Source organism: Heptranchias perlo, chromosome 20 (assembly GCF_035084215.1).
Source record: "Heptranchias perlo isolate sHepPer1 chromosome 20, sHepPer1.hap1, whole genome shotgun sequence".
NCBI classification, from domain to species: Eukaryota; Metazoa; Chordata; class Chondrichthyes; order Hexanchiformes; family Hexanchidae; genus Heptranchias; species Heptranchias perlo.
This window is the reverse complement of record NC_090344.1, coordinates 17,066,949-17,089,894: the sequence shown is the minus strand read 5'-3', so window position 1 is coordinate 17,089,894 and position 22,946 is coordinate 17,066,949. Positions and strand designations below refer to the sequence as shown.

The 22,946-nt window shown below is 42.3% G+C and overlaps 1 protein-coding gene across 1 annotated transcript in view; it reads right to left on the bottom strand.

Moving 5' to 3' along the window:
- The window catches only part of LOC137335944 (deleted in malignant brain tumors 1 protein-like), a 43,162-nt gene extending 29,744 nt beyond the window's left edge, over positions 1-13,418 (bottom strand). The window contains exon 1 of the mRNA XM_068001454.1: positions 13,037-13,418. Coding sequence (XP_067857555.1) covers positions 13,037-13,418 — 382 coding nt within the window. The remainder of the gene's footprint in view (positions 1-13,036) is intronic.
- Positions 13,419-22,946: the final 9,528 nt, after the last annotated feature.

Below are 22,946 nucleotides of genomic sequence, written 5' to 3'. Positions count from 1 at the left end.
ATAGTTTTAAATAAAGATTATTAAATTGTGTGATGAATTTCGTTGCCTTTTAGTTTGATCCATATTCTTCCACGTGGAACTTTCCAAGTTCTAATTGGGGGATTTATTACACATTGAATTCCTAACTTTCTCAAACAAAACAACATTTTAAGAAAGAGTTTATCAGGTGGGATCTCGCCTCCTAATTCCGTGCGGGCTGTTCCTCATTAATTTCCTACTCTATGGGTTCTCTTGTAACCTGCCCTCTCCGATTTGTCCCATCATTTTACCAGTTAATGATGTTCAGTTAATGGTCCTCTTGTTCACTGGTTAAGCTTTGCTGTTCTTTAAAATGTAGCGTGTATATTGACCTGCTCCCAATCCCCCTGATGATATTGTGTTGCAGATTTCCTGGTCACTTTCTATTCTCTAGGTTATGTATTATTGTCTCAAGATAAGGTGTCAGCCATTCAAGACCGAGATGAGGAAAAAATTCTTAACTCACGGGGTTGTGAATCTTTGGAATTCTCTACCCCAGAGGGCTGTGGATACTCAGCCAATGAGTACATTCAAGACTGAGATCGATGGATATTTGGGCACTAAGGGAATCAAGGGATATGGGGATTGGGCGGGAAAGTGGAGTTGCGGTAGAAGATCAGCCATGATCTTACTGAATGATGGAGCCGGCTCGAGAGGCCGTATGGCCTACTCCTGCTCCTATTACTTATGTACTTATGACAGTGTGACACCGATTCCTGTCCTCAGGTGTGCTTGCCGAGAAATCTTGAATGATAGCCAGTTTCCCAAACATAATCTCACTGGTGTCTTTCTGTACCCGGTTCTGTAATGTAGACTGTGCGCGACTTGCTTCCACCCCAGTAGTGCTTCACAGTCCTTACCAACACTCCCCTGATAATAGTCAGTGACCCGCAAATTCCCCTTTTCTTGTTACTCATTGACAGACTAGAGGGAATAATCGTTCTCTATTCCCACCGCTGCCTCAGCTGAACCACTGCTAAAACCCTCATCCATGCCGTTGTTACCTCCAGAATGGATTATTCCAATGCTCTCCTGGCCAGCTTCCCAGCTTCCACCCTCCATAAACTTGAGCTCATCCAATATTCTGCTGCCCGTATCCTAACTCGCAACAAGACCCGTTCTCCCATCACAACTGTGCTCGCCGACCTACAATAGGTGATCATTGAATGCCTCGATTTTAAAATTCTCATCCTTGTTTTCAAATCCCTCCATGGCTTCGCCCCTCCCTATCTCTGTAACCTCCTCCAGTCCCACAACCCTCCGAGACATCTGCGCTCCTTCAATTCTTGCCTCTTGTGCATCCCCGATTTGAATTGCTCCGCCATTGGTGGCCATGCCTTCAGTTACTTCGGCATTAAGCTCTGGAATTCCCTCCCTAAACCTCCCCACCTCTCAAACTCTCTGTCCTCCTTTAAGGCACTCCTTAAAACCTACCTCTTTGACCAAGCTTTTGGTCACCTGTCCTACTAACTCCTTATGCGGCTCGGTGTGAAATTTTGTTTGATAACGCTCCTGTGAAGCACATTGGGACGTTTTACTACGTTAAAGGCGCTATATAAATGCAAGTAGTTGTTGTTGCTATTTACTCTCTTAAAAACGTTCAGCGCCTGAATACTTATATTGCAGTGGTTCAAGAAGAATTCCCACCACCACCTTCACAGGACAGTTAAGGATGGGCAGCAAATGACCCCAGAACATCATCACCACAGGAACTGAAGGGTTCAAGAAGAACGCCCGTCACCAGCTTCTCAGGACAGATAGACAATAAATGACCCAGAACATCATCACCACAGGAACTGGAGAGTTCAAGAAGAACGCCCGTCACCAGCTTCTCAGGACAGATGGACAATAAATGACCCAGAACATCATCACCACAGGAACTGGAGAGATCAAGAAGAACGCCCGTCACCAGCTTCTCAGGACAGATGGACAATAAATGACCCAGAACATCATCACCACAGGAACTGAAGGGTTCAAGAATAACGCCCGTCACCAGCTTCTCAGGACAGATGGACAATAAATTCCACCCCGGGCAGTGATGACCACACCACAAGAATCAATAAAAGCAATCTACAACAACAACCTGAATTTATATAGCACTTTTAACATCGTAATACGTCCCAAGGCGCTTCACAGGAGTGTAATCAAACAAAATCTGACACCAAGCGACATAAGGTGATATTAGGACAGGTGACCAAAAGCTTGGTCAAAGAGGTAGGTATTAAGGAGCGCCTTAAAGAAGGAGAGAGAGGTGGAGAGGTTTAAAGACGGAATTCCAGAGCTTAGGTCCAAGTAAATGAAGGCACGGCCGCCAATAGTGGAGTGACTAAAATCAGGGGATGCGCAAGAGGCAAGAATTAGAGGATAACCGAGACTCCCAAGTCCGCACATTGGTCGATGGGCCCAATGGCCTCCTCCTGTGCGGTACCTACTGTAATCCTATGATCTAATATACATCGGATAAATGTTCAGTCTTTTCCTGTCCTCAGACGGCACTATTTCCCATTCATCTCCACAACTCTCTTAACCTGCTGATTCCTCCAACATCTCCTGTATCCTTCCTCATAGTTTCCAATCCGCTCTCATTTGTTTTTTTAAACAAATGTTGAATCTAATTCTCTGTAAACCCATGTCCAAATCATTGATCTATACAGAGAGTATATCGACGATCCCAACGCTCTCCCGGTCGGCCTGACATTACATAACATAAGAAGATAAGAAATAGGAGCAGGAGTAGGCCAATCGGCCCCTCGAGCCTGCTCCGCCATTCAATAAGATCATGGCTGATCTGATCCTAACCTCAAATTTAAATTCATGTCCAATTTCCTGCCGGCTCCCCGTAACCCCTAATTCCCTTTACTTCTAGGAAACTGTCTATTTCTGTTTTAAATTTATTCTCCACTCTCAGTAAAATTCAGCTGATCCAAAACTCTGCTGCTGGTATCCTATCTCACACCAAGTCCCGCTCACCCTTCACCCCTGCCCTCACTGACCGACATTGGCTCCTGGTTCCCCAACGCCCCAAATTTCAATGGTCGCACAAAACCCCACTAATGACCTCCTGATGTTTAGAGTAATGAGCTGAGTGTGAAATTGTTTAGTTAATTTTAAACGTTATATTTCAGGTGGTTTGCTCTGGTATCAGAACAAACAGTGAAATACAATTATTAATATAATTAAAAAAGAAACTGGAAGGACATGAACTAAAAGGCCAGAAGTTGGGGATATTCTGGTTCGGGAATTTAACTTCCTGAATGAGATACAAAGCCGCGCTCTTTTTCAGTTCATTGAATTCAACAACAGGGGTGAATTGTGGATTATAACCGACAGTCAATACAGACTGTTTCTAAAAAAGTATTTCTCCCATAACAGATTATTAAGTATGTCAATAATCAAAACAATAATTAAATACTAAAAAATTCCAGGATCAATTTGACAGCTTTCACAATTAAAGGAGTTCCTGTTGGATTTACGAAGCAAATGAAGTTCAAACATTAATTGTAGCTGGTTCCAGTAATGGAACTTGACCGTTAACACGTCGCGATCCACCAATTATTAGTGGTATTATTATTACTGAAACATTTATCTTTAATTGAAATGTAAGATTATCGCCGAGAGGTATCCGCTATGAGCGAAGTAACTATTAAGGCGTTGGGTTGAGATGCCTCAGTCTGAGTAGAACAGGTTAAAAACTCCATTGAAACACCGGACAGATGGAGGTCACACCAAAGAATCCAGACTCTGTGGTTAATAGCGCAAACAGTAATTTCCAACATAATAATTCTATAAACCTTAACTAATCCCTGAATAAACGATACCACGATTAGAAAATAACCAAACATGCAGCGAATATTTACAAGACCGGGGAAAAATTGCTCTGGTCACTATCTGTCGAAGATAAATATAAAATGAGTATTTAGTATTTGTTACACAAAGGAACCAAAGTATAGAACATGTGGAAGGAGATTGAGAAACAGGTCCCGATATCTCACTAAACACATGATACTGTATAAAAAGTATGGGGCATGTGGAAGGAGCTTGAGAAACATTAATTGCTACATCACACTGTCCATATGAAATAGAAATTTAATTTAAAAAGGTCATAATTTTGAATATTATCATTAACTAAAGAAAAATACTTACACTGCAAACTCCCGGAGATTTGGGAATTTTCAGTAATTTAGCGTGTGCACTTAATAATAATACTAATAACTATTAATTGAAACAATAGAATTTGAAGATATCACTAACTAAACAAAAATTCTGATACTGCAAATCCACCGGAGATTTAGGATCTTCAGTAAAATCATTTTTGGAGACCGTAATAATTATATTAACGATTGTCACTAATTGAAACAATACTGGTTCCTTCTCTCGTTAATATTTCATTATACAATATTTGTAGTCCTTGTCGAACACTCTAATGCTGAAAAAACTAGTCACAATATGATTAGTTCAATTCTTATCATCACACGGGGGTCAGACAGCGCTTCCAGTAAGAAATATCGGGGACAGAAATATCTGTGTGGGATCAGTCGGCAGTCGGTGCAGCTTTGACTGGTGTTCCACACTCAGTGCGTTAACTTACACCCCAGACTCCGATACTCTCTATTCTAACAGTGACCGCGCTCTACTTCTAACAGGCTCAGTTTAAACAGTCCGGTTAGAATTTCAACTCCGGTCTGCTCTGTCTGTGCAGGAGGCGCAGGTGCAAGGCGATTGATTAACAAGTCTCGATCTATTATTAAACTCCACATAACACTGTCTAATAAGTAGGAGCTTGAGAAAAGTTCATTATATGAAACTGTACATAAAAATGTATGAAATAGAAAGCTTAATTTAATATAAAAAGGTGATCATTTTGAAGATCATCACTAACTGAACAACAATCCTCACACAGCAAATCCCACAGACATTTAGGAAATTTCAGTTACCTAATTTTTTGGAACGTGAACTTAATAATATTAATGGTAATAATTAATAATAATTGAATCAGTATTTGTTCCATCTCCAGTTAATCTTTAATTTTGCAATATTTATCTACCTTGTCCAACACTAATTTTGAACAAACTATTTAAAATATGTCAGACAGCGTTACGACTGAGAAATATCGGGGACAGAAATGTCTGTGTGGATCAGTCGGCAGTAGGTGCAGCTTTGACTGGTGTTCTACACTCAGTGAGTTAACTTGCACCCCAGACTCCGATACTCTCTTTTCTAACAGTGACTGCGCTCTACTTCGAACAGGCTCAGTTTAAATAGTCCGATTAGAATTTGAACTCCAGTCTGCTCTGTCTGTACAAGAGCCGCAGGGGACAAAATAAAACACACTGCCACGGTATTTTTCTTCAATTTCGGTTTTAAATCTAAGTTTGACACAAATGTCCTCCGGTAATTTAAACTATGTGTTAATCAGATCTAAAATATTCTCAACATGTTCACTGACACCGACAGAAATGGAGGATTGTTGTCTATTTGAAGCAGATGGAACATAAAATCAGACCAAAAACGTGCATTGAACGAAAATTGTACGAATTAATTTATTCTTTTTAATTTACACATCACACGATCACATTCAAAGACAAATTTGAATAAAATATACACGCTTTTTATAAATTGGTTTTCATGAGTCTGAGATTTTTGAAAATGATTCAGGGAGTAAAGTACATTTCATGTTTTTTCTCTGTTCTGTGCTTTACAATCAACCCTCTTAAATCACCTACAGAAACAGTATTTTAGTATTCAATCAGTTTTATAAAATAAAATGAGATTTACCCTAATACTTAAAGTAAACGCACAATCTATCTGTTAACAGTGCGAGAATGTTTCCCTGTCGGTAAACCAGCATTTCTTATTGGCAGAGATTAATAAATATAATCAAACACAGACTGGTAACAGGGAGAAACTGAACGAAATCATCGAACGACAAACTTAACAAAAATATCGAGTATGTGGCAGGTGATTTAGAAACAAGTCCTCATCGCTCATTAAACTCTACGGGACACTGCATAAAAAGTATGGGGCATGTGGAAGGAGATAAAGGAACATTAATTACAAGACACTGTCCATCCAAATTCACCAATAGAAAGAATAATTTGATAAAAAAAGGTTCTAATTTTGAAGATAATCGCTAACTAAACAAAAATAATCACAGAACAAATGCCGCAGAGATGTAGAAACTTTCAATTATTACTTTCTGGAGCGTGTACTTTATAATAATTACACTAATAATTAATATTAATTGAAACAGTATTGGTTCCATCTCGAGTTAATATTTAATTATACAATATTATAGACCTTGTCCAACTCTCTGATGTTGAACAAACTGTTTAAAATATGTTTAGTTCAATTCTCTCCATCACACGGGTGTCAGACAGCGCTTCTACTGAGAATTATCGGGGACAGAAATGTCTGTGTGGGATCAGTCGGCAGCACGTGCAGCTTTGATTGGTGTTCTACACTCAGTGAGTTAACTTACACCCCTGACTCCGATACTCTCTATTCTAACAGTGACCGCGCTCTACTTCTAACAGGCTCAGTTTAAATAGTCCGATTAGAATTTCAACTCCAGTCTACTCTGTCTGTACAAGAGCTGCAGGGGACAAAATAAAGCAAACTGCCTCGGTATTTGTGGTAGATTTCGGTTTTAAATCTATGTTTGACCCACATCTGCTCTGGGCAATTAAAGTAAGTGTTAATCAGATCCAAAATATTCTAAACATAGTTACTGATACCGACAGAAGTGGAGAATTGTTCCCCGTTTGAAGTTGATGGAACTCAAACTCAGACAATTAAAATATGTATTAAATGAAAATTCTACAAATTAATTAAACCATCTCCATGTTCACTTGATATGATCACATTGAATGGCATATTTGTGTAAAATATAACCGTTTTCTTCAAATTGGTTTTAATCAGCACGCGATTTTTCAAAATGATTCAGCGAGTGAAATATATTTCATGTTTTTCTCTGTTCTATGATTTGCAGTAAATGCTCTTTATATTGTCTACAAAAGCAGGATTTAATATCCAAGCAGTTTTATAAAATTAAAAAATAAATTTAAGGAAATTAAATTTGTAAAACTCATAACCGATCTGATAACAGAACGAGAACGTTTCCCTGTCTGTAAAACAGCATTTCTTATTGATAGAGATTAATAAATATAATCAAACACAGACTGGAAAGAGTGAGAAACCGAGCGGAGTCACCGACCGACAAACTCAGCAAAAAATATCGTGCAGGTGGAAGGCGACTGAGAAACAAGTCCCGATATCTCATTACACTCTACAGGACACTGTGTAAAAAGTATGGAGCGTGTGGAAGGAGATTATAAAACATTAATTACAACATGACACTCTGCATAGCACTGTATGAAATAGAAAGCTTAATTTAATATAAGAGTTAGAATTTTGAAGATATCACCAACTAAACAAAAGTTCTGATACTGCAAATTCATCGGAGATTTAGGAACTTCAGTAACATCATTTTTGGAAACAATTTTACAACACCAAGTTATAGTCCAGCAATTTTATTTTAAATTCACAAGCTTTCGGAGGCTTCCTCCTTCCTCAGGTAAATGTTCAGGAGCTCCTCGAAGCCTACGCATTTATACATATAGAACAATACATGGTGTTTACAGAATGCCCCTGCAACTGCCCGTTGCCAAGGCAATCACCGTGTTCAGACAGAGAGGTGTCACCTGCAGAACCCCCGAATACACATTCAACAAAAAAACAAACAGGAAAAAAAAACAGAGAGAGGCAGAAACATCCGGAAGGCAGAGAAAGCCAGCAAATGACCCATTATATTAAAAACAGATAACATTTGTTCGCTGGTGGGGTAACGTGTAGCATGACATGAACCCAAGATCCCGGTTGAGGCCGTCCTCATGGGTGCGGAATTTGGCTATCAATTTCTGCTCGACGATTTTGCGTTGTCGTGTGTCTCGAAGGCCGCCTTGGAGTACGCTTACCCGAAGGTCGGTGGATGAATGTCCATGACTGCTGAAGTGTTCCCCGACTGGGAGGGAACCCTCCTGTTTGGCGATTGTTGCGCGGTGTCCGTTCATCCGTTGTCGCAGCGTCTGCATGGTCTCGCCAATGTACCATGCTCTGGGGCATCCTTTCCTGCAACGTATGAGGTAGACAACATTGGCCGAGTCACAGGAGTATGAACCATGCACCTGGTGGGTGGTGTCCTCTCGTGTGATGGTGGTATCTGTGTCGATGATCTGGCATGTCTTGCAGAGGTTACCGTGGCAGGGCTGTGTGGCGTCGTGGACGCTGTTCTCTTGAAAACTGGGTAATTTGCTGCGAACGATGGTTTGTTTGAGGTTGGGTGGCTGTTTAAAGGCGAGTAGTGGAGGTGTGGGGATGGCCATAGCGAGGTGTTCGTCATCATTGATGACATGTTGAAGGCTGCGGAGAACATGGCGCACAACAATCGCCAAACAGGAGGGTTCCCTCCCAGTCGGGGAACACTTCAGCAGTCATTGACATTCATCCACCGACCTTCGGGTAAGCGTACTCCAAGGCGGCCTTCGAGACACACGACAACGCAAAATCGTCGAGCAGAAATTGATAGCCAAGTTCCGCACCCATGAGGACGGCCTCAACCGGGATCTTGGGTTCATGTCACGCTACACGTTACCCCACCAGCGAACAAATGTTATCTGTTTTTAATATAATGGGTCATTTGCTGGCTTTCTCTGCCTTCCGGGTGTTTCTGCCTCTCTCTGTTTTTTTTTCCTGTTTGTTTTTTTGTTGAATGTGTATTCGGGGGTTCTGCAGGTGACACCTCTCTGTCTGAACACGGTGATTGCCTTGGCAACGGGCAGTTGCAGGGGCATTCTGTAAACACCATGTATTGTTCTATATGTATAAATGCGTAGGCTTCGAGGAGCTCCTGAACATTTACCTGAGGAAGGAGGAAGCCTCCGAAAGCTTGTGAATTTAAAATAAAATTGCTGGACTATAACTTGGTGTTGTAAAATTGTTTACAATTGTCAACCCCAGTCCATCACTGGCATCTCCACATCATCATTTTTGGAGACTGTACTTAATAATAATTACATTAACGATTAATACTAATTGAAACTAATGGTTCCATCTCCAGTTAATATTTAATTATAAAATATTTATTTTCCTTGTCCAACACTCTAATGCTGAACAAACTAGTCATATTATTTTAGTTCAATTCTCTGTATCACACGGGATCAGATAGCGCTTCTACTGAGAAATATCGGGGACAGAAATGTCTGTGTGGGATCAGTCGGCAGGAGGTGCAGCTTTGACTGGTGTTCTACACTCAGTGAGTTAACTTGCACCCCAGACTCCGATACTCTCTATTCTAACAGTGACCGCGCTCTACTTCGAACTGGCTCAGTTTAAATAGTATGATTAGAATTTCAACTCCAGTCTGCTGTGTCTGTACAAGTGCCGCAGGGGACAAAATAAAACAAACTGCCGCCGTTTTTTTTTCCAATTTCGGTTTTAAATCTAAGTTTGAGCAATTGCCCTCCGGTAATTTAAACTAGGTGTTAATCAGATCTAAAATATTCTCAACATGTTCACTGACACCGACAGAAGTGAAGGACTTTTGTCTATTTGAAGCTGATGGAACATAAAATCAGACAACAACCAAAAATGTGCACTGAACAAAAATTCTACAATTTAAATTATACTTTTCAATGTTCACATCACACGATCGCATTCAATGATAAATATTGAATAAAACATGCATCTTTTCGATAAATTTGTTTTTATGAGCAAAATATTTTTGCAAATGTTTCAGGGAGTAAAATAAATGTCATGTTCTTCTCTGTTTTACGCTTTGCAGTCAACGCCCTTTAAATCACCGACAAAAATAGTATTTTAGTATCCAATCAGTTTGATACAATGAAATGAGATTTACCCTAATACTTAATGTAAACGCATAATCTATCTGATAACAGTGCGAGAACGTTTCCCTGTCTGTAAACCAGCATTTCTTATTGATAGACATTAATAAATAGAGATCAAGAAACATTACTGACAAGAAGACACTGTACATCCAAATGCATCAAATAGAAAGCTTAATTTGATATAAAAGGTTTATAATTTTGAAGATACTCGTTAACTAAACAAGAATATTCACACAGCAAATACTTGTAGATTTAGAACCGATAAATAACATTATTTTTCGGAGAGTATACTTTATAATAATTATACTAATAATTAATATTAATTGAATCAGTATTGGTTCCATCTCTAGTTAATATTTAATAATACAATATTTATAGACCTTGTCCAACTCTAATGTTGAACAAACTATTTAACGTATGTTTAGTTCAGTTCTCTGTATCGCACGGGGGTCAGACAGCGCTTCTACTGAGAAATATCGGGGACAGAAATGTCTGTGTGGGATCAGTCGGTAGCAGGTGCAGCTTTGACTGGTGTTCTACACTCAGTGAGTTAACTTACACCCCAGACTCCGATACTCTCTATTCTAACAGTGACCGCGCTCTACTTCCAACAGGCTCAGTTTAAATAGTCCGATTAGAATTTCAACTGTCTGTGCAAGAGCTGCAGGGGACAAAATAAAACAAACTGCCTCGGTATTTGTGGTAGATTTCGGTTTTAAATCTAAGTTTGATCCACATCTGCTCTGGGAAATTAAAGTAAGTGTTGATCAGATCTAAAATGTTCTGAACATAGTTACAGATACCGACAGAAGTGGAGAATTGTTCTCTATTTGAAGTTGATGGAACTCAAACTCAGACAATTAAAATATGTAGTAAATGAAAATTCTACAAATTAATTAAACCATCTCAATCTTCACTTGATATGATCACATTGAATGACACATTTGAAGAAAATATAACCGTTTTCTTCAAATTGGTTTTGATCAGCACGCGATTTGTCAAAATGATTCAGCGAGTGAAATACATTTCATGTTTTTCTCTGTTCTATGATGTGCAGTAAATGCTCTTTAAATTATCCACAAAAGCAGGATTTAATATCCAATTAGTTTTATAAAATTAAAAAAAGATATTTACGGAAATTACATTTGTTGAACACATAACCTATCTGATAACAGAGTGAGAACGTTTCTCTTTCTGGAAAGCAGCATTTCTTATTGATAGAGATTAACAAATATAATCAAACACAGACTGGAAAGAGTGAGAAACCGAACGGAGTCACCGACCGACAAACTCAGCAAAAAATATCGTGCAGGTGGAAGGAGACTGAGAAACATGTCCCGAAATCTCATTACACTCCACAGGACACTGTGTAAAAAGTATGGAGCATGTGGAAGGAGATTATAAAACATTAATTACGACATGACACTCTGCATAGCACCGTATGAAATGGAAAGCTAAATTTAATATAAGAGTTAGAATTTTGAAGATATCACTAACTAAACAAAAATTCTGATACTGCAAATCCACTGGAGATTTAGAATCTTCAGTAAAATCATTTTTGGAGACTGTACTTAACTATTAATACTAATTGAAACAATATTGTTTCCATCTCTAGTTAATATTGAATTATACAATATTTATAGTCCTTGTCCAACATTCTAACGCTGAACAAACAAGTCAAAATATTTAATTTCAATTCTCTTTATCGCACGGGAGTCAGATAGCGCTTCCACTGAGAAATATCGGGACAGAAATGTCTGTGTGGGATCAGTCGTCAGTGGGTGCAGCTTTGACTGGTGTTCTACACTCAGTGAGTTAACTTACACCCCAGACTCCGATACTCTCTATTCTAACAGTGACCGCGCTCTACTTCTAACAGGTTCCGTTTAAATAGTCCGATTAGAATTTCAACTCCAGTCTGTCTGTCTGTGCAAGAGCCGAAGATGGCAGGCGATTGATAAACAAGACTAGATCTATCATTAAATAATACATAACAATGTATAAAAAGTATGGAGCACGCGGAAGGAGCTTGGAAAAAGTTCATTATATGACACTGTACATATCAATGCATGAAATAGAAAGCTTAATTTAACATTTAACATTTTGACAAATCGCGTGCTGATCATTTTGAAGATTATCACGAAATGAACAACAGCCCGCACACAGCAAATCCCACAGAGAGTTAGGACATTTCAGTAACATCATTTTTTGGAGCGTGAACTTAATAATATTTATTGTAATAATTAATGCTAATTAAAGCAATATTGGTTCCACATCTAGTTAATATTTAATTTTACAATATTTATAAACCTTGTCTAACATTCTAATGCTGAACAAACTATTTAAAAATGTTTATTTAATTTCTCTCTATCACACGAAGGTCGGACAGCGCCTCTGCTTAGAAAGTGCGGGGACAGAAATGTCTGTGTGGGATCAGTCGGCAGTAGGTGCAGCTTTGACTGGTGTTCTACACTCAGTGAGTTAACTTGCACCCCAGACTCCGATACTCTCTATTCTAACAGTGACCGCGCTCTACTTCTAACAGGCTCAGTTTAAACAGTCCGATTAGAATTTCAACTCCAGTCTGCTCTGTCTGTACAAGAGCGGCAGGTGGCAGGCGATTGATAAACAAGCCCCGATTTCTCAGTAAACTCTAAATGACAGGATTACAATTCAAGGAATCAACATTTCCTTTCCACGTCACCTCAATGTGTTCCGTAGTAAAGTTCAATAATTATATTAATGAGGCAGATAGTTTAATAATAATCACCGTATCAATAAATAACCGAATACTTTCAATGATCAATAACTCACAGTTCAGAACCTGTAGTAGAAATAGGGTCAGGAAGGGCCGCAGCATCTTTCCGGGAGCCGCTTACACCGATGGGACCTGAACATTAACCGAACTGTTCGCAGATACCGAGCGGTCCCTCCAGCACCTCCCGACTGATCTGGGAGTTAATTCGTTGACAACAGTTTGTACAGAAACCAATGTTTCCATCCAAATAACCAATAGATTTTAATCAGGTGTGAAGCGTGAGTTACAGTCCGGTAAAATCCTCCAATGAGAAGTAAGCTACGCATTTCTAGATACAGTGAGCCCAGGTTCCACCCACCGCCTTCTCCTGAGAGACCAATGGCCTGTGTGAGTCTGAAAAGGAAACCAGTCACGGACCGGGCATGGGGAAGATGCAAAATATCGGAATAACCGGGGGAGGGGTGGTGTAAACGGGTGGAAAACCGAGGAATGCGTTTTCTTGGACTCAAATCAAATTCATTGATCATCATTTCATTGATCATCATTTCACCGATCATCATTTCACCGATCATCATTTCATTGATTATCATTTCACCGATCATCATTTCACTGATCATCATTTCACCGATCATCATTTCACCGATCAACATTTCATTGATCGTCATTTCACTGACCATCATTTCATTGATCATCATTTCACCGATCATCATTTCACCGATCATCATTTCATTGATCATCATTTTACCGATCTACATTTCATTGATCATCATTTCATTGATCATCATTTCACTGATCATCATTTCATCGATCAACATTTCATTGATCATCATTTCACTGATCATCATTTCATTGATCATCATTTCACTGATCATCATTTCACTGATCATCATTTCGCCGACCATCATTTCACCGATCATGAGGAGGCTCTGCACACATCCCCATCTTCAATGATGGCGGAGTCCAGCACGTGCGTGCAAAAGGCAAGGCTGAAGCATTTGCAACCATCTTCAGCCAGAAGCGCCGAGTGGATGATCCATCTCGGCCTCCTCCCGATATCCCCACCATCAAAGAAGCCAGTCTTCAGCCAATTCGAGTCACTCCACGTGATATCAAGAAACGGCTGAGTGCATTGGATACAGCAAAGGCTATGGGCCCCGACAACATCCCAGATGTAGTGCTGGAGACTTGTGCTCCAGAACTAGCTGCGCCTCTAGCCAGGCTTTTCCAGTGCAGCTCCAAAATTGGCATCTAACTGACAATGTGGAAAATTGCTCAGGTATGTCCAGTCCACAAAGAGCAGGATCCCAGCTATGGTGCTGAAGACTTGTGCTCCAGAACTAGCTGCGCGTCTAGCCAGGCTGTTACAGTACAGCTCCAACATTGGCATCTAACCTACAATGTGGAAAATTGCCCAGGTATGTCCTGTCCACAAAAAGCAGGACTAATACAATTTGGCCAATTACTGCCCCATGAGTCTACTCTCAATCATCAGCAAAGTGATGGAAGGTGTCGTCGACAGTGCTATCAAGCAGCACTTACTCACCAATAACCTGCTCATCAATGCTCAGTTTGGGTTCCGCCAGGACCACTTGGCTCCAGACCACATTACAGCCTTGGTCCAAACATGGACAAAAGAGCTGAATTCCAGAGGTGAGGTGAGAGTTTCTGCCCTTGACATTAAGGCAGCATTTGACCGAGTGTGGCACCAAGGAGCCCTCTTAAAATTGAAGTCAATGGTAATCAAGGGGAAAATTCTGCAGTGGCTGGAGTCATACCGAGCACAAAGGAAAGTGGTAGTTGTTGTTGGAGGCCAATCATCTGAGCCCCAGGACAATGCTGCAGGAGTTCCTCAGGGCAGTGTCCTAGGCCCAACCATCTTCAGCTGCTTCATCAATGACCTTCCCTCCATCATAAAGTCAGAAATGGGGATGTTCGCTGATGATTGCACAGTGTTCAGTTCCATTCGCAACCCCTCAAATAATGAAGCATTCCGAGCCCGCATGCAGCAAGACGTGGACAACATCCAGGCTTGGGCTCATAAGTGGCAAGTAATATTCGTGCCAGATAAGTGCCAGGCAATGACCATCTCCAACAAGAGAGTCTAACCACCTCCCCTTGACAGTCAACATTACTATCGTCAAATCCCCCACCATCAAAATCCTGGATGTCACCATTGACCAGAAACTTAACTGGACCAGCCATATAAATACTGTGGCTACGAGAGCAGGTCAGAGGCTGGGTATTCTGCGGCGAGTGACTCACCTCCTGACTCCCCAATGCCTTTCCACCATCTACAAGGCACAAGTCAGGAGTGTGATGGCATACTCTCCACTTGCTTGGATGATTGCAACTCCAACAACACTCACGAAGCTCGACACCATCCAGGACAAAGCAGCCCGCTTGTTTGGCACCCCATCCAGCACACTAAACATTCACTCCCTTCACCACCGGCGCACAGTGGCTGCAGTGTGTACCATCCACACGATGCACTGCAGCAACTCGCCAAGGCTTCTTCGACATCTCCTCCCAAACCCGCGACCTCTACCACCTAGAAGGACAAGAGCAGCAGGCACATGGGAACAACACCACCTGCACGTTCCCCTCCAAGTCACACACCATCCCGACTTGGAAATATATCGCCGTTCCTTCATCGTCGCTGGGTCAAAATCCTGGAACTCCCTTCCTAACAGCACAGTGGGAGAAGCTTCACCACTCGGACTGCAGCGGTTCAAGAAGGCGGCTCACCACCACCTTCTCAAGGGCAATTAGGGATGGGCAATAAATACCGCCCTCGCCAGCGGCGCCCACATCCCATGAACGAATAAAAAAAATCGCCGATCATCGTTTCGCTCATCATCATTTCCCCGATCATCATTTCATTGATCATCTTCTCACTGATCGTTATTTCACTGACCTTTTTAAATTGCCTTTCCCGGTACGGAGAGGAGAATATGAGATCCATGAACACACCAAGCCGGGAGATTCCCGAGTCCGGTCGGTCACCATCCCACTGATGGTCGGCACCAGCCGGACTACAGCTGGACCGATAACCACATTGGGACAGGCCCGGAGCAGAAACAGATCACTTCACTCATTACAGCATCAGTTGATTTAAATTCTAACATATTGAGATCATTCTATCTAACATGTTAATATGAAATCACTGCCCATTCAGAACAAATACCCCGATTGTTATTCACCCCGTGGATTTCCCGCCCTTCATCACACCAACTAAACCTGGAGCTTGTCTCAGTGACCGGGCTCAGAATGGTGCTGTCACTCAGGGGCTACCCCGGGAACTGCAGCTATATGCATTTCAAACTGATCAGAGTTTCAGTCTCTGCCCCAGGAACTGCAGATATACATATCTCACACTGAGCAGAGTTTCAGTCCCTGTCCCGGGAACTGCAGCTATACATATCTCACACTGAGCAGAGTTTCAGTCCCTGTCCCGAGAACTGCAGATATACATATCTCACACTGAGCAGAGTTTCAGTCCCTGCCCCATGAACTGCAGTTATACATATCTCACACTGAGCAGAGTTTCAGTCCCTGCCCCAGGAACTGCGGCTATAAATATCTCACACTGAGCAGAGTTTCAGTCCCTGCCCCAGGAACTGCAGCTATACATATCTCACACTGAGCAGAGTTTCAGTCCCTGCCCCATGAACTGCAGCTATACATATCTCACACTGAGCAGAGTTTCAGTCCCTGCCCCGGGAACTGCAGCTATACATATCTCACACTGAGCAGAGTTTCAGTCCCTGCCCCGGGAACTGCAGCTATACATATCTCACACTGAGCAGAGTTTCAGTCCCTGCCCCATGAACTGCGGCTATGCATTTCTGGCACAAAGTTGGAGAAACTGACTTCATCGCGGTGGATGTGGGGACACAGGAACGCTGACGGGGTGTCGGCCCCCTTGATATTCTACGTTTAAATCCAGTGCAGTGCATGAGGCCCTCTAATCACCAACTGCGGAACGGGAAATACACGGCCGCATATCAGGGGGTTTAACAGGTATATTCTCATCTTGGGATTGATTCTCCCTCCAGGTCTCTCAGACACCGTCTGCTGTTACCCGGGGTCCTCTCCAGGTTAAACGGGTTCCATTTTGTGCCCAAAATTCGCCTCATAATTTATCAGTGGATCTGGCACATGCAGCAGAGGGAATCTTTCGACAGCATGTCCAGGAGTTCTGAACCATGAAGGAGAATGGAAACGAGAGATTCATTCTACTGCATTTCCAGGAGTTCAGAACCACAAGGTTAAAGCGTTTAGCTCGCATCAGACAGAAATCTCACCTGAAAACTTGCGGACAGATACGTGAGAGTCAATGGGGCCCCTCGGATCATTCATAAATTTCACCTGAAATATAATGAACTGACCCTGTAGATTATAGGATTAAATGATTCCCTGGGATACTCCTGTGCTGTACCCATAATGACATTGACTCCATACCCCATAATACCATTTGTTTGCGGAAATTTATCGATCTCAGATTTAAAACTACCAATTGAGAGGCTTTTACAGCTTTTTGTGCGAGAGTTCCACATTTCTCCCAAACTTTGGGTGAAGAAGTGTTTCCTAACTTCTCTCCTGAATGGGCCTGGCTCTGATTATAAGGTTAAGTCCCCTTGTCCTAGATTCCCCATCGGTGGAAAAAAAATCTCTATCTGCCCTTTCAATTCATTTCACAATCCGAAAACCCACAATCAAATCACCCCTTAACCTATATTCCAGGGAATACAAGCCGAGTTCATGTAATCTCTCCTCATAATCTAACCCTTGGAGCCCTGGTATCATTCTGGTGAAACTCCACTGCACTCCTTCCAAGGTCAATCTATCCTTTCTAATGTTCTAGCCCTTTAGAACATATGAACATAAAAAATAGGAGCAGGAATCGGCCTTACGGCCTCTCGAGTCTTCTCTGCCATTCAATAAGATCAAAGCTGATCTTCGACGTCAAATCTACTTTCCTGCTCGATCCCCATATCTTCTGATTCCCCTCGAGTCCAAAAATATATCTAGCTCAGCCTTGAACATATTCAACGACTCAGCATCCACAGAGCACAGGGGTGGAGAATTCCAAAGATTCACAACCCTCTGTGCGAAGAAATTCCTCCTCTTCTCAGTCTTAAATGGCCGACCCCTAATCCTGCGACTATTCCCCCTGGTTCGAGACTCTCTTGCTCTTGGGAAACAACCTCTCAGCATTTACCCTCTTAAGCCCTCTCAGAATCTTGTATGTTTCAATGAAATCATCCCTCATTCTTCTAAACTCCAGACAGCACGGGCCCCGTCAACTCAATTTCTCCTCACAGAACAAGCCTTTCATCCCAGGATTCAATCTAGTTAACCTTCGTTGCACCGCCTCCAAGACAAGTATATCCTTCCTTTGGTAAGGAGACAAGAACTGTACACAGTACTCCAGGTGAGGTCTCACCAAAGCACTGTACAACTGTAGTAAGACTTCCTTACTCGTGTACTCCAACCCCCTTGCAATAAAGGCCAACATGCCATTTGCCTTCCTTAGTGCTTGCTGTAACAGCATGCTAACCTTTTGTGTTTCTTGTACGAGGACATCCAAATCTCTCTGAACACTAACATTTAATAGTTTTTCACCATTAAAAAAAATATTCTGTTTTTCTATTCTTCCTACCAAATTGAATAACCTCACATTTCCCACATTATACTCCATATGCCACATTCTTGTCCACTCATCTGACCTGTCCATATCCCTTTGTAGACTCGTTATGCCCCCTCACAGCTTACTTTCCAACTAGTTCCCTTTTATCTACCCTGCTGGTTACATCCTCAAAGAACTCTAATTAAATTTGTTAAACACAATTTCCCTGTCATAAAACCATGCTGACTCTGCCTAATCATATTATGATTTTCTAAGTGCCTTGTTACCACTTCCTTAATAATGGATTCAGCATTTTCCCGACGACTGATGTCAGGCTAACTGGCCTGTCGTTCCCTGTTTTCTCTGTTTCTCCTTTCCTGAACAGCGGTGTTACATTTGCTATCTGCCAATCCACTGGGACCTTTCTAGTATCTAAAGAATTTTAGAAGATCATAACCAATGCATCCGCACCTATGCAGCAACCTGTTATAGAACTCTAGGATGTAGGCCATCATGAACAGGGGATAAAAAGGTGGAGATAAAGGATAACATTCTATTCGCCGTTTTGATTATTTTTGTACCAGCCAACTACTTTTTAGTGATCTTTATGGAGGGGCCAATAAATCAGTCTGCACCTCCACTGTTCCTACCTTTTCACCATTTAAAAAATGGTCCAAAATGGATGAGCTCACACTGACCTATGTCGAATTACACCTTTTCATTTATTTATTCATTCAAGGGATGTGCGCGTCGCTGTCGAGGCCGGCATTTATTGCCCATCCCTAATTGCCCTTGAGAATGTGGTGGTGAGCCGCCTTCTTGAACCACTGCAGTCCGTGTGGTGAAGGTTCTCCCACAGTGCTGTTAGGAAGGGAGTTCCGGGATTTTCACCCAGCAGTGATGAAGGAACGGCCGATATATTTCCAAGTCGGGATGGTGTGTGACTTGGAGGGGAACGTGCTGGTGGTGCTGATCCCATGTACCTGCTGCTTTTGTCCTTCTAGGTGGTAGAGGTCGCGGGTTTGGGAGGTGCTGTCGAAGAAGCCTTGGCAAGTTGCTGCAGTGCATCGTGTGGATGGTACACACTGCAGCCACGGTGCGCCGGTGGTGAAGGGAGTGAATGTTTAGGGTGGTGGATGGGGTGCCAAACAACGAGCTGCTTTGTCCTGGATGGTGTCGAGCTTCTTTAATGTTGTTGGAGCTGCACTCATCCAGGCAATTGCAGAGTATTCCATCACACTCCTGACTTGTGCCTTGCAGATGGTGGAAAGGCTTTGGGGAGTCAGCAGGTGAGTCACTCGCCGCAGAATACCCAGCCAATGACCTGCACTTGTAGCCACAGTATTTATATGGCTGGTCCAGTTAAGTTTCTGGTCAATGGTGAACCCAGGATGTTGATGGTGGGGGATCCGGCGATGTTAATGCTGTTGAATGTCAAGGAGAGGTGGTTAGACTCTCTCTTATTGGAGATATTCATTGCCTGGTACTTGTCTGGCGCGAATGTTACTTGCCACTTATGAGCCGAAGCCTGGGTGTTGTCCACGTCTTGCTGCATGCGGGCTCGGACTGCTTCATTATTTGAGGGGTTGCGAATGGAATTGAACATTGTGCAATCATCAGCGAACATCCCTATTTCTGACCTTATGATGGAGCGTAGGTCATTGATGAAGCAGCTGAAGATAGTTGGGCCTAGGGCACTGCTCTGAGGAACTCCTGCTGCAATGCCCTGGGGCTGAGATGATTGGCCTCCAACAACCACTACCATCTTCCTTTGTGCTAGGTATGATTCCAGCCACTGGAGAGTTTTCCACCTGATTCCCATTGACTTCAATTTTACTCGGGCTTCTTGGTGCCACACTCGGCCAAATGCTGCCTTGTTATCAAGGGCCGCCACTCTCACCTCGCCTCTGGAATTCAGCTCTTTTGTCCATGTTTGGACCAAGGCTGTGATGAGGTCTGGAGCCGAGTGGTCCTGGCGGAACACAAACTGAGCATCGGTGAGCAGGTTATTGGTGAGTAAGTGCCGCTTGATAGCACTGTCGACGATACCTTCCATCACTTTGCTGATGATTGAGAGTAGACTGATGGGGCGGTAATTGGCCGGATTGGATTTGACCTGCTTTTTGTGGACAGGGCATACCTGGGCAATTTTCCACATTGTCGGTCAGATGCCAGTGTTGTAGCTGTACTGGAACAGCCTGGCTAGAGGCGCAGCTAGTTCTGGAGCACAAATCTTCAGCACTACAGCTGGAATGTCGTCGGGGTCCATAGCCTTTGCTGAATCCAGTGCACTCAGCCGTTTCTTGATATCATGTGGAGTGAATCGAATTGGCTGAAGACTGGCTTCTGTGATGGTGGAGATATGGGGAGGAGGCCGAGATGGATCAACCACTCGGCACATCTGGCTGAAGATGGTTGAAAACGCTTCAGCCTTGTCTTTTGCACTCACGTGCTGGACTCCGCCATCATTGAGGATGGGGATGTTTACAGAGCCTCCTCCTCCCGTTATTTGTTTAATTGTCCAACACCTTTCACGACTGGATGTGGCAGGACTGCAGAGCTTTGATCTGATCCGTTGGTTGTTGAATCGCCTAACTCTGTCTATGCCATGTTGCTTCCGCTGTTTACCATGCATGCAGCCCTAAGTTGTAGCTTCACCAGGTTGGCACCTCATTTTTCAATACGCCTGGTGCTGCTCCTTGGATGCTCTTCTACACTCCTCATTGAACAAGGTTTGATCCTCTGGCTTGTTGGTAATGGTTGAGTGAGGGATATGCCAGGCCATGAGGTTACAGATTGTGCTGGAATACAATTCTGCTGCTGCTGATGGACAACAGCGCCTCATGGATGCCCAGTTTTGAGCTGCTAGATCTGCCACGCTTTTGTCTGGATTTCGATGGGCCCTGGGATCAGGCTGAAATCTTCCCTTAAATGTAACGGACAGACATTATACAGTTAGAGAGGGCCCTGAGATCAGATAGAAATCTCACCTGAAATGTAATGGACAGACACTATAGAGTTAGGAGGGGGGGGGGGGCTGGGATCAGACAGAAATCTCACCTGAAATGTAATGGACATTTTAAGTGAAAAGAGATGATTATTCTCCAGCTAGAAGTGCAATTTTGGAATGAGAGGGAACCTGTCTACTGGCAACAGAGCAAAAAGGAAACTGTTCAATCTTTTAATGTAATCGCTTAATATCATCCTTTAATCCTTGATATAAAGATGATATTATATGTTGATAACTCATTAGTTAGTCTCAGAGAAAGTTCTTCATTTATTTGTGCGCACTCTCATTTTCTGTTACAGTTTAAGGCATCAAGGGGTATGGGGAGAAAGCGGGAATATGGTATTGAGATAGAGGATCAGCCATGATCATATTGAATGCAGGAGCAGGCTCGAAGGGCCGAATAGCCTAGTTTTGTTCCTATTTTCTATGTTTCTATGTTTAGACCGAATGTATTGCCCTTTCTAAATCCTGCTTATAATCAGTGTATTAACTGAGAGAGCTTGTGGTTTACTCCGTTTACTGTCAGTCACAGACTGCAAAGTCTTTAACCAAATGTTAAGCACGCCGTTTAACACACAGACAGAAACTGACATGAACCATCCACACCTAATCTACACTGGCCTTTCGATCATGTTTGAACATAACCGCGATATTCATCTGAAATATCTGCTTAAAGTTTTTCTTTCCACCCTCGATGACGAAAACTCCCCAAAAGTGGCCAGTTTCAAATTACTCAGAGAAACATTTCTAACAATTGTGCCGCTATTTGTAATATTGCTGGTTTGGACTGGGATTTGTGTTTCTGATTATTATACAATTCGGTGGATTCTCCAGAATCCCAAATCCATGCTTTATGAGTGAAGGAAAGCGATTAGAGGGGAGAATTTCACAGTGAAGTCCCACAGAGATATCAAAAGAATTGGTTTCCATTTTAGAGAGAACAACCGCTCTAACAGGGGACATTCAGCAAAATGATGGGATTGAGATAACCTTTCGTCTCAATATTATCTGAAGCTCAGACTGTTTGTTTTTGGTGCACAGATCACCGTGTGTCTGTTCTCCGAGCATTTACTTCTTGTTGTTAGATTGTGAGTGAACTTTCAGTACAGCGATACAGTCTCCTTTGCCCTCTCGTTTTTTTCTGCATTGGTTCAATTAAGTTCCAACGACAATTTCAAAGACATCTCTTCACTCAATACTTGGACAGTTTCCGTTGTTTATCACTTTACTGTCAATAGAGGTTCGAGCCACAAATCGTGTCACCCTTTAGAGAGCGGGTATCCAATGAATGATCTTTCTAGCTTCCTCTCGAGGCTTACCTCATCCGTGTGATGTTGAACACCTGCTCTGATATTTCATCTTCCATTTACTGCGGCAGAATGACGCTGGATTTCGTCATGTAGTTAAATATTGCAGATATAATGTATTTAGAAATAAGAGGAAAGGAGCAAGGGACGGTGAGGTGGAGGTATTCATCAGAAGTAACCTAATGGCCGTCGCAGGAGAGGATATAACTAACAAAGAGTTAAAACACAATCCATAGGATTAAGTTGAAGGATAGGAATGGATCAGTCACACTATTGGTGATATACTCCAGCCCACCAAATAGTGGCAAGGAAGTGGAGAGGG